This window comes from Marmota flaviventris, chromosome 2 (assembly GCF_047511675.1).
Source record: "Marmota flaviventris isolate mMarFla1 chromosome 2, mMarFla1.hap1, whole genome shotgun sequence".
Classification (NCBI taxonomy): domain Eukaryota; kingdom Metazoa; phylum Chordata; class Mammalia; order Rodentia; family Sciuridae; genus Marmota; species Marmota flaviventris.
In genome coordinates, this window is record NC_092499.1 from 111,510,480 (window position 1) to 111,524,086 (window position 13,607).

General features: G+C 35.8%; 1 protein-coding gene across 13 annotated transcripts in view; it reads right to left on the reverse strand.

The window, feature by feature from the left end:
- Positions 1-1,890: 1,890 nt before the first annotated feature.
- The window catches only part of Dpp8 (dipeptidyl peptidase 8), a 59,716-nt gene continuing 47,999 nt past the window's right edge, over positions 1,891-13,607 (reverse strand). For 12 of the 13 annotated variants that reach the window (XM_071608393.1, XM_071608388.1, XM_027925735.2 and 9 more), the window contains 5 exons: positions 12,136-12,282; positions 10,776-10,928; positions 9,295-9,437; positions 8,518-8,629; positions 1,891-6,254 (listed from right to left, as the gene is read on the reverse strand). In XM_071608393.1, coding sequence (XP_071464494.1) covers positions 6,132-6,254; positions 8,518-8,629; positions 9,295-9,437; positions 10,776-10,928; positions 12,136-12,282 — 678 coding nt within the window. In that variant the 3' untranslated portion in view covers positions 1,891-6,131. Of the gene's footprint in view, positions 6,255-8,517; positions 8,630-9,294; positions 9,438-10,775; positions 10,929-11,606; positions 11,743-12,135; positions 12,283-13,607 lie in introns of those variants that run through there. The other variant, XM_071608396.1, reaches the window with a different exon arrangement.

The window sequence follows — 13,607 nt, forward strand, 5'->3', positions numbered from 1 at the left end:
GCCAGAGGACATTCCTACAAAGAACTGTACCTGTGAAGAGAATTCTAAAATAACTAGGCCACTTCTGCAGGGTGTCTTTCCAATGAGGATGGTAGTGGTGGTAGTGGTGGGATTCCTAGAGATAAGTAGGGACTACTATCCTGGCTAATTGTTTTCCTAAACTTGCATTTCAAGAACTCAAGTCTGGGGCTGGGGATGTGGCTCAAGCGGTAGCGCGCTTGCCTGGCATGTGCGCGGCCCAAGTTCAATCCTCAGCACCATATACAAACAAAAAGATGTTGTGTCCGCCGAAAAATACTTAAAAAAAATAATAATATATATGATATAATATATATTAAAAAAAAATAAAAAGAACTCAAGTCTGGGCTCAGTGGTAAAACACTTGCCTGATACATGTGAGGCTTTTGGTTTGATTCCCAACCCAGGTCCCACCCCCCCCACACAAAAAATGAGACTTGAGTCTGGTAAATATTTTAGAGAGTTATCTCTCAGGAAGGAGCACACAGCAAACTTGATCTTGGTGCCTATGTCAGAGCTGAAACAACTAATTCATTTCAATGGGAACTCCTTCCAGAATGGCAGGGCCAGGACAACAGATATGTGGATAGCCAGGCTGATGAATATTTAAATCCTGGAATTTACCAAACTAAAACTATACTCTGGTTTTGAGATTTTCATATGGCAGCTGTTTTAATTCTGCTTCCCTCAAAAGCACCAAGGAATCAGTCACTGCTGCTCCATATCCATGAGTGGGTGAGGTTAGGCCAAAAGAAGGTCAAGAGGCTATAAGGCCACACTTGTTCTGATAAGTGAACAAGTGAGCACTGGAGCCCTACAGGGACTGAGAGTCTACATCCTCCATCACAGTCTGTGGATGCATATGGCTAGGCTGAAAGTTGATTTCTGATTAGCAATAAATCCAGGCTGATTTAAAGATACCACAGTAATCTATAAAAATTTCTTAACCATTGTGCCACACATGGATTATATATGTGCTGATACTAATCTCTTTAGAGATGGGGTGGGCCTGGCCAGTAACTTCAGGCTGAAGAAGCCTCAACAGGTTACCCTAGCATGCCTCAGTTTATTCTAGAGTGTCGTGCAAATATATATATATTTTGTATATGTGTCACGAGGTGAAAAGGTTGGGAAACACTCATCTGTAGCATTATCCTTTTTTTTATATTTATTTTTTAGTTGGACACAATATCTATTTATTTTTATGTGGTGCTGAGGATCGAACCCAGGGCCTTGCATGTGCTAGGCGAGCACTCTGCCACTGAGCCCCAACCCCAGCCTCCTGTAGCATTATCTCAAAGATTGTCTTTAACCAAAGATCTCTCCAGAATAATATACCACCATTTGTTCATGAAATATTTTACATACAACTTCAGAAAGTTATAGAATTCAGATTGTTCTGGAAAGATTATCAGACAAATCCATATTTACTTATTTTAGAGGAGTACATATGCTCCCTGCCCTTTTTCTAATTCAGCTCCAAAAAACCAGAGAATTGTCAGATACATCTCTGAAAAAAGAATATTCTGAACTCCCTCAAAATTTCCTTGAGAGTGTATACAAATCACTACCCACCCCAAGTGGCATTCCCTAAGAAATCCCAACTGCTCAGGGGGACTAGTAGTCACTGGTTCCAAATATCACCTACCCTGGCAGCATCAGCTGCTGGCTGTTAGAACCATGAGTGGTTCTGTGTACACACCCACTGGGCTGGGATGCACTCTGGCTAGTGTTTACACTAAACCCCCATGTAATCCTTTCCCCACTGTGTGCACCTGACCTCCTTCATGCACATTCACTCCACAGCTGTAATGAATCAAAGCAAGGCTGTACAAATGGGGGAAGTGGGTGGGGAAGGAACATTTAAATCAATTAATTTCAGCAGCATCTTTATTGCAACCAAGAACCTGTAATAAAATGCAACAAAACTAATATTTCACTTTACATGATTGAAAGCCATGTAGCTGAAAATGAAAAAACCCATAAACTTACTGGAATGAGACATGCAATTCATTTCATACAAGTCAATGCTTAAAACAGCAGGCACTTTATACTCTATGAAGAACTGAACTCCAATGTTGCTGAATATAACATAAATTTGTATTTGGGTTATGTAAAAACATAAATACATACAAATATGACTTTTTCTCTGTGAGGGACTTTTAAAACAATTTCCTAGATCCCAGCACCTTGTACTAAGACATCTGAGTCAATATTTTTGGCTGGAAAGTGTATAGGTAGGGTTGGGAAGGCTGGGGTAAGGGAAATTTCCTTATTCCTTCATTATCTGCAGGGAAAGGACACTCACATTACATATCTTAATTTACAGCCATGTCTCTTTTTATCAAATTGCTATAAGATGGGCTTTTGGGCTTAAGCAAGGGGTCTACTCTATATCCCAATCACCAAACCCCCTACTACACCAAGGAAAACATATTTAGTGTAATAAGTTTAATTAACTTCAGAATCTCAAATACTAATTAGAAGTATTGCTTCATTAATAAGCATGCTTAGCATTTACTTTAGGATGGAAAATTTAACCATTTTATGTGGTTTACTTTTAAAATGTTTTATAGGAACATATTAATAAATACATCTTTAAAAATCTGCCTTTTCTATATATCATTTAACTACCACGAGGCAGGATATCTAGATGGAATTTAGTACCAACCAAATACTAACTGTCTGTGTGACTTCCTCTCTGTAGTATGTAGGTTCCTCCTCTAACGAATGAGAATAGTAAATTAATCCAAGATTTACTCCAGCTTGAAAACTTATGATTCTATAATAATGAAATCTTACTGGAATCATTCCACCTAGAGAGAATCGTGTTATAGAAAGGTGGGATACACCTTCTGTAAGGAATAAAACAAGTAGGAAAAAAAAAGAGCAAGCATCATTATCTATATTTCATTATTTTAAAAGGTAATGCATGTATTGTGATGTTATATTCTTGTGTGAGCCTTTGAAAAAGAGCCAGGAATGAATGGCATTGAGGGAAAAACCTTCATTCCAAAATGAATCTCTAGACAAAAGGGATACGAAGTTAATTTCTTCTGCTACTTTCAGAATGAAAAGGAACCAACAGTTAACACACATCAGCAGCTTTCCTGACTATTGTTTTAAGTTCTTATGAGTCAGTCCAATATAAAAATTCCCTATAATTTTCTTAATCCAATCCCATTCTCTAGAGAGTTTCTTTTTCTTCCAGCTGTAGGGATCAAACCCAGGGTCTTGAACAAGTTAAGCAAGAGCTCTGCTACTGAGCTATATCCTCAGCCCCCCAACACATTTCTTAAAATAGTCCAGAGTGATTTGATTTGGCATCACCTAGAAAGCTTGCTAGAAATGCACATTCCTGATCTCTACCCAAATCAATGGAATACAAATTTCTTAGGAGTAAGGCTCAAGACTGCATTTCTTTCAGTAAGCACCCCACATGAATCTTCGATTTTGGGTTATAATGTTCTACAAAGTTTAAGCAACTGCATTGGGTGATTGCTATTCATTTATCAAGCCTACAAAAACCTAGGTTGGTGTTTAACCTGATGCTTTTAAGCTCTTACAAAACTACTTTTTTTGTTACTTTCTATAACTATTGTTACCCATAGTCAGGGTACAGAGAAATTTACTATGTTTTCTATACAGGTTGTAAAAACAAATTCAGCCAGGTATTTTCTCCCCCTAGAGAAGTAGAATGGCATTTAAGTAACTGGGAGCTATAAAAGGAACATTCCTGGTGATAGGAGGAAAAAAGGCAAAATGGAAAAGGAAAACACCTGTGAATTCAAGAACATATGAGGTTTTATAAGGTTTGTTTGTTTTGGTAAAATAAGAGATGCTATATTGAAGAAACAACCTCAATGGGAAAGAGGTTTCAAATGAGTAGCTTTCTAAAAAGCTATTTTATGCCATTTCTACTTTGCATATAAGGATAGACCCTCAGAGGTCAACCACTCCAAAAAATACCATCTTCCAACAGTCAGATATATACTTAAGTCATGAGGGAAAATACTTTCTTGGGGAAGAAAAGTTACCCAAATCAATTTAATTTAACACTGAAAAAATATTAACAAATATTGGCATGAGAAAACATTATAAACATGAAAATCAATACAGACACAGATAATAAAGAAAAGTATGAAATCTATTATACAGAATAAATACACAACCAGCAAAACCCAATCCCCCTTCTCCAAGGTCAGAACCACCAGGTCACCCTGCCATTTCAGCGTCTCCTCTGCCTCTCACCTGGCCCTCAATCAAGTCCACCTTTGGTGCACAGCCAAGGTCCTCACTAAGGCAGGCTGTACCCCCTGTAGAATTAATGTATACTATGTACCCCCTGTAGAATTAATGTATACTATCTGTAGTGGTGAAAAAGAAATAGAGAAATTTTTCTTGGAGTGATTTAAAAGTACTAGTAATAACTTTTTAAATACTGAAGCTTGTAATAAAAAGGGTCAAACTCATAGATGCCCTTCCTGTCTCTGGTTTCAATGGGTCCCACAGTACCCGAAAACCTTATGAGGACAGATCTCAACCAGTACTTAAAAGTCTATGAGCTCCCTTCAGTCAAGTGTGAAGGCTAAACCCACAAAATGTCATGGCCTTTCAAAAAAAAAAAAAAAACTATTCATAGGCTTTAAACTCTGAAACAAAAAGCTATGGCTTGCCAGGAGTTTGTTTATGGTAAAGGGGTTGTTTGGAAACCTTTTTATTTTAAGCTCACAATACCTAAATTATGTTCAATAATTTAAAGGTAAAGTTTAAATCTGAAAGAATTCTAAAATTAAGAGGAAAAATAACAAAACAACAAAAAACCCTGGAATATAAAAATAACTCTAAGGAAGTTTTCCTCCCCTGAATGATGTTAGTCTGAAGCTCTGTTGACAACAGAGTGATTTCTTAATTCTGGTTTCCTAATATTCTAGTAGTTCAAATTTCACTTTCCAATTTTTTCATGAGTATTTCTGTTTAACCTACTTGTGCTTAGTTCTTAAGTAGACCCTTACCACCTCCTCTCCCTGTCATTCTCCACTCCCTGGCTTTCCCTACACCACGTGATTCCTTCCACCTCCCTAAATTCTGGAACATATTTTTTTTTAATTGTAGATGGATAGCATGCCTTTATTTTATTTGCTTATTTTTTGTAAGTGATGCTGAGGATTGAACCCAGTGCCTCACTTGTGCTAGGCAAGTGCTCTGCCATTGAGCCACAACCCAAGCCCCCTGAAACATTTTAATAGGGAAATATCACAAGGAAACTGGCACCACCAAATTTTCTGACTGCAAGGGAATGTGCACTTTTTTCTTTTCCTAAAGGAAGGAGAAAAAAAAATCTTGCCTGCAAATATTTAAGCTCTAATCATCTGATTAAAATTTTCTGTCTATAATTATCAACATCATAAGACTAATTAAATCCATGCTATATATACAGTTCTTTGCCTTTATGTGAAAGGAAAAACGTACTTTGTCATCTCATTGAAGAAAAAAGAGAATCATTTATACTAGATACAGTTTAAATTGGCTAAAAACTGGTCAGAAGCCAAAATAAGTATCTTTAGTAGGCCACTAAGTTATCTTAAAAAATCATTAATGACTGGTTAAGTCATAGGTTGAATAGTGATTAGTTCATAACATGCTGGATACACCTCAAGCAATGAAGCATAGCTATTCAATTACATTTAAGTGCTATCAAATCCGTAACTAGTCAGAGATTCTGGAATTGAACCAAACTGATCACTAATGTCATCATATTTTAATAAACTCAGAAGTATATTGTAAAAATACACTAATTAAGTCCATGAGGTTTATAATGCTATTAAAAGTGAAAATAGGGTAGTATGGATATGTGGTGCTACTGTCTTATTTCAGTATTTCTTGTGGTATTGCTGGATCCCTTAGACATATGAATCATTCAATTTTGTGTGTGTACAGTTATTAGATTACTATCCACAAGCTGTAGATGCTTATATGTCACCAAATTTACTTTGAGAAGTAGATGTTATGTGGCAGGTATAAAATATGATGATCAATTCTGTGTTCTCTTATTGATTAAACCTCATTTGGTTAAATAGCCAGTGTATATCAGTATTCTACACAGGTCAAAATTATATCACTTTCAGAGCAGCAATACGTGATCCAAGGTTTTCTTGAAGATAGTGCAAAAGATGTAGTTCATAATGTTCTCCAGATTCAGGAACTCTTATGCTGTGTCTCTCCTGAGGATAGATCTTAACAACAAAAAGTAAAAGTATTAAAACAAAATTTAATAACACATCTCCTTGAAAGCTCTGTTTTTTTTTTAAACAGGATCAATAATAAAGAGCATAACATAATAAATATATCCTATTTTAAGGCCCCTTCCTCATGAGGCAAGGTGGTGTAGCCTACAATATTATCCAACTACTTGAGAGATCAGGCAGGAGTATTGCAAGCTTAGATCAACCTAGTCAATGTAGCAAGACTCTATCTCAAAATAAAAAATAAGAGGGCTGGGCATGTAGCTGAGTGGTAGAGCACCCATGAATTCAATCTCTTGTACTACCAAAAAAAAAAAAAAAAAAAAAAAAAGCCCCTGTCTTGTAATTCCTATACACCCATCAGGCTTAATGAAAGATTTTCCTGTAAACCAACAGTTCATTACCCAAGTGTGGTATGCAGACTATAAGGGTCTTTGAAACCCTTTTAAAGGATACATAAGATCAAAACTACTTTTAGAACTACAAAAAACATTATTTGCCTTTACTGACTGTGTAGCACTGATAATACAAAAGCAATTGTGCCTTAGCATGAAATCAAAGCAATAATATTGAATTGTTCCAGAAGTCACAGTAATGTTCACCACTGCACACTTGTAGTAAGAAAGAAAAAAATGCCAATTTCACTTAAATAGCAGTAAAAAATTGAATTTTATAAACTGTAACCCCACAGAAGCCTTTTTAATACTCTGTAGTGATGAAATGAGAAATACACACAAAGCATTTGTGCTACAGGATGTCTCAAAGGAAAGCACCCATGTAACCAAGTTGCAAGTTGAACTGCTGCTTTTTAGTGGAACTCCCTGCTCCCACCCTTCTTTTTGGGCAGAGAATGACTGACAACAATGATCATTCATACTTTGGTATTTGATAAACATTTGTCAAAAGTAAATGAAGTAATATGGTCACTTTGAGGACCACACTAATAGTACTTGTTTGCTAATGACACAATTTAAGCTTTTAAGGAAAATTCAAATTTTGGAAACTATGTTGCCTAAGTTGTTCTTAAATCTGTGTGCTCAAGCAACCCTCCTGCCCCAGCCTCCTAAGTAGCTGGGACAACAGGCATATGCCATCACACCCAGCAAGAAACACTGATAGATAAAACCCACATAAACAAAGTTTTTTGGTATATAAAGAGATCCTGAGACCAAAAAGCCTGAAAACTACTGCTATAGATAAATATATCATAGTTTAACTGGACAGAAATGTCAACTGAAATATAAAAAAGGAAAAAAGTAATGTTTTTTTCATTTCTTATGAGCACATAATCTCCCCCCACACACACACACAGGGATTGAACCCAGGGCACTCCAATGAGCTATATCTCAAGTCATTTTTTTTTAAAAAAGAATTTCTTTTATAGTTGTAGATGGACACAATATCTTTATTTATTTATTTATTTTGTGGTGCTGAGGATCAAACCCAGTGCCTCACGCATTCGAGGCAAACGTTCTACCACTGAGTCCAACTTCAGTCCCTCCAGCCATTTTCATTTTTTAAATTTTAATATTTATTTTTTTTTAGTTTTCGGTGGACACAACATCTTTGTTTGTATGTGGTGCTGAGGATCGAACCCGGGCTGCACGCATGCCAGGTGAGTGCGCTACCGCTTGAGCCACATCCCCAGCCCTTCATTTTTTATTTTGAGACAGAATCTCACTAAGTTACTGAGGCTGGCCTAGAACTTTCAATCCTCCTGCTTCTACATCCTGAGTGGCTAGTATTATAAGCATGTGCCACCACACCCAGCTAAGCATATAATTTTTTTTTTAAGAAATAAAAAGGAAGAATACTTTCTCTTAAAATCTATTTTTGAATAAGGGAGCAATGGAGGAGGATAACTTGCTAATTTCTGTACTAATGACAATGTAATAATAAATTAAGATACTATATAATCTGGGCCTAAAAATCCTTTTTCAATATAAAATCAATTAGCAACTCCTCACTCTTTAAAGAGGGAAAAGTAAAGCAAAGGAGAGCAGTAAATGGATTCCCAGTCATCATTTCCATGCTGATAAACTGAAAGCAGACACAGATACACAAGTCATGCAATCCAATAGGCTTTTTAGCCCAACTTCAATAGCATCAATTTTATCCAATCATAGTAATAACTATGCCTGTACTTTAGATGGACACAGCTGAAAATTTGGCCTTACTCCATATTTTATTAGATTTCAAAGTAACCTATTGCTAATGACTATTGAATTTAATTTGAAAATATAGAATAACTCACCTGTAAATCATATGGTTTTCCAGCTCTCACTAAAAAACTCAGTAATATACTGGTGTGTGCAAAATGGACATTCTCATCCAAGAACCCATGTAAGAGTAGTAAACGATTTGGTCTGGAGAAATAAAAATATTAGGTAAAATAGTAAGAGTATTTAGGGGGAACCACTAAATTCCTTTGAACTAATCACACTTAGTCAACATTAACTTCTTTATACTACAATGTTAGAATAAGGATTCGATAGTTTCAATATTAAATTTGTAATATATTAACCAGATCCCACATGTAATAGAACACTTGAAAAAATTATTTGTTTATAACTTATTAATTAGAACATATCAATAATTATAGCATGTTGCTAGAAAAACTGCTTATAAAACATATCTAAATAGACACAAAATTTTTCCCATCTTGAAATAGTTGTGTACTTAACTTCTTTCAATATAAACAATTGCTTCAAAATACAACTTGTAAAACAACAACAACAAACCCAAACCATGGGTGGGGTGTAGCTCAGCGGTATATTATTCGCCTAGCATGCATGAGGTCCTGAGTTCAATCCCCATAAAACAAAAACCAAACCAAAACAAAACAAAAATCAAACCCCAAAACCCAAAATACAGTATATGAACTGGTCTTTAATTTTGCTTTGAGCAATAGTCAAGCCATTCTAGTGCTCTATAAAATATTAGTCTTAGTTTTCAATATCTGAAATTTTCATTATCATTAAAGATAAGTTTTTCAAAAACAATTTAAAACTTTATAAGGGCTTGAACTTACTCAGAGGGGAATTTTTCTGCTTGCATGGCCACAGATCCTAAGTAATAGCCCTGTTCATTCTGGTCAGGGTGACCCATATAACGTTCCGTGTATCCTGTATCGTAGAAGATCCACAGAGTGACTGGGGCTCCCGCAATAGCAACCTGCATAAGACAACACTGACAGTGAATTGTGTTCCAGACACTAGCATGGCTAGCAGTAAGAACTTAAAATTACAAATTTACAGGCTAAAATTACCCTTAGGCTTTAACCCCACTACTAGGCATACATTCAGAAAACTGAAGTAGCTTGCCAAGGTCACAATTTGATACTCAGTGACTCAGTAAGTTTCATGTTCCACAGGCATGCTGACACCAAACCCTTAACCAGGGCTAGCTGAAATACAACTGTAGGTTCCTTTATCAAGAGGGAGACTGAACTAAAGCTTATGAGTACTTCAGCATAAACTCATTCCTGTGATTGGGAAAAATAAATGCATGAGAATTGTTAACTTTATGTAGGAAAAGCAGTCTTTTTTTTTTTTTTAAGTCTCTTTTGTAGTACAAAATTTAAAACAATGAATGAACTATATTTAAGTACTAAAAACTTACCTCATATTAAGGCTCTTCCACATGGTTCTGTATTCAAATATCTAATTACTTTCAACCTGGCACAGTGGTACATTCCACCCTAATCCCAGCTATTTGTGAGGCTGAGGCAGGAGGATTGCAAATTCAAGGTCAGCTTGGGCAATTTAGCAAGATGCTGTCTCAAACTAAAATACAATAAAAGGCTAAAGATACAGTCCTGTGATAGAGTGCCCTAGAGTTTAATCACCATCACCACAAAAACAAAACAAACAAAAAACACCTTTTTTTCATTGTAAAATAAAATCATATTATTACAATATTAAGAAAAAAATAATACTTTTAATTCCTATTAACTATGTTCATCTCATTTTCTCTGGTATATTTTTTAAAGAGTTTGTTTATAGCATTGTGAGCATTTAAATATTTAATAATTCATGATTCATTCATTCAACACAGACTTTTACTTTTCCAGTGCTGGAAATTGAACCCAGAGGCTAGTGTTTGACAATTCACTGAGGACCAAGCATTATATCTAGCAGCTGAGGATACAGTGGCATATAGAGCAAAGAGGTCCTTGTTGTCAGAACTTACAGTCTAACAATTAAACAAACAATTACAATCTAATATGTATGTATGTGTCTTACTAATCATTAGTGCCTACTATAATTTTTGGTATATGTCCATAAATAGTCAAAAACTCACTATAAAGTTGACAAGAGTCTAAGAAAAATTATGCTAACAACTGAGGTACTGACTTCATATGGTCATTTAATACACAGACCATAACATTCCATAATATTGTTAACTCTAAACCTTCAGAAAATAAGCATTTTCACATATCTTCAATTTACAAAAAACCTTTATTACACAGTACCCTTATTTAAAAAATTAGTACAATAGGAAATCACTTACCCTGAAGATATCTGATCTCTGCATTAATGCCATCAGGGAGAGGTATCCTCCATAAGACCACCCATGGATGCCCACACGGTCTAAGTCAATGAAATCATATTGAGAGGCTAGATACTGGAGTCCTTCCACTTGATCATCAATTTCTATTTGACCCTGTCAAAAAAAAAGAGAGTATTTCACTGATTCTGATGCATAAAAATTTCATTTATAAGAGTGCTTTTTAAGCTAATAAACTTTTTTACTAAAATATTTATTTTTCAGATTAGAATTCATTAATAACTGAGATTCTATTTCCCATCCCCATTTTTTTTTTCAAAAATCTACTTGGAAATAGGTGTCTACAGTTCTGTTATTAGTCTGTCCTAGAATTTAGTTATCACTTAGTAAAAAAAAATTCTTTCCTATGGCTGCAAAAACTGACTCTTGCTTTTGGGTATTTCCCATTTACATTTGTTCTGTTGTCTGCTAAGAGGTCAGCATCTTCCTTGTAACAAGCCTTCCCTATACCCACAGACAAAAGATTAGCCCCCATAAGAGGAATTAATTTTACTTCTTCTTTTAATACTTAGTGCAATAAAGCAGAGGGAATCACTCTTGAGGTCCTAACCTTCCTATTTTCCCATCATGTCACTAGGAACTGAACATACTATTTGTTTCTTTAAAGCTCTATTAAGTCCTAGTTCTTACCACTATCACCCTATCTGTATTACTTGGCCTGCCAGTGCACACAATCTTACTTTACTGAGCCAAAAACTAAAAACAAAACAAAACAAAACTTACATGAGAATATAACATAAGGTCAAAGAACTGGCTGTGGGAGAAAATCCCCATGTCTTACTCAGCATGTCCAATACACTGGCAAACACAGTAACTGCCTTACTGTGCAAAAGGAACATCGGATTCTCATCATTTCCCAAAGCAGCAGAAAGGACATGGGGCATCTCTAAAAGGTAGCATTTAAAGCTTCCTGTAGAGAGAAAGAGGCTTGTCACAAGGAAGGACTAACCAGTTGGTTTCCCTCTTCACAGAGGACAGAACAAATCTCAAATATTCCTCAACAGCATAAAGGATGCTGAAAACTAAAATGGTGCTGCCCTCTGGCTAAGGTGGATATACCATATGGAAAGGGAGGATATTTCTACATAAAAGTGGCTCTCTCTCAGCTCTTCACAGATATACACAGGTAGACATGAACTAGCCTAGGACACAAATTGCATCTTCCCTCCCACCCCTGAACACACACACACACACACACACACACACACACACACACCCTTTCCTAATTGCAGATTTCACATTAAACAATGCACCAAAAAAAAAAAAAATTTTTTTTTAAAGAAAAGTTTTTGTGTTCACACACCATTTTATATTTAAAGGCACCTTCAAATTTAAGCCCTCGGTGACAGGATCCTCTGTTGTCGATCACCACAACCACATAACCCAGAGAAGCGAGGGTATTCAAGCGGAAATACTTGACTCCTTTAAAGCGATTATTTACCAACTGCACCTGAAGAAGAAATACAACTTTAATGAAATTTATTATATGGTAACACACAAACCATAAGAGAATCAGAGCACTGCAAAAAAGCAGAAAGCTTAAGAATTTATTATTCTTTTGTCTTTAAAATGTAATTTTTAAGTGATTTGTTTATTTGGTACTGGGAATTTAACCCAGGAGTGCTGTACCACTGAGCTGTCTTCTCAGTACTTTTTATTTTGGACAGGGTCTCACCAAAGTTGCTTAGGGTCTCTCTAAATTGCTGAGGTTGGCCTTGAACTTGGAATCCTCCTGTCTCAGCCTCCTGAGTTGCTGGGATTACAGGCATGTGCTAATATGCCTGGCTAAGTGATTTATTTCAAAATTAACTAGTCTTTTCATGTTTATGTTGCTTCTTGCTTAATTTCACATTCAAGTTTCAGGAAAATTACTGCACAATAATAGATCTTAATTATTTATTAGATAAGAAGATTAACCCACCCCACAGAAAAAGTTACTGTCTACTCTGAAGAAGAATTGTGTCATTCAAATAACAGTCACAGGATAAATAAGATCATCTTCCCTTCCCAGTTGTCTCTTCTAGGGTCATCATTGACTAGCAATGGGAAAATGTAGCATTTTTAAAGGGACACTGTGACAAGTCCTGTTTCCTTTCTCCTGTGTGTAAAAAGTAGGATAATTCTGTGCCCCCCTCCAATCCCACACTGGCCATGGAACCCAGGGCCTCGTGCATGCTAGGTAAGTGTTTTAATATTGAGCCACATTTTCAGACAAAGTCTCACTAAGTTTCCCAGGTTGGTTTTAAACTCCTGGGCTCAAGTGATACTCTGCCTCAACCCCCCAAGTAGCTGGTACTATAGATATGTGCCACCATGCCCAGCTGAGTAGGATAATTCTGCAATCACTTTATCACCATAGAGACTACACTTCAAAATGACTAGGAAGTTAAATATATCTTAGTGTTTTATTAACAAAACATCAAGTGAAAAGAAAAATTATTCATCCATGCCTAGCATAAAGACGTTTTCATCAGTGACAGTCTGCATATCTGACGGTGGTCCCAGAAGATTATAATGGAGCTAAAAAATTCCAATCACCTAGTGACATCATAGCTGGCACAACACAATTCCTCAATCATGTGTCTGTAGTAATGCTGGCATAAATAAACCTATACTGCCAACATTACTTAAATATAGCAGAATTAGGTACCTTATATCATGATTGATAATTATAATAAATAACTATGTTATTGGTATATGTATTTAACTATACTATACTTTTCATAATTTTTTAAAACATTTTTTAGTTGTAGGTGAACATAATACCTTTATTTT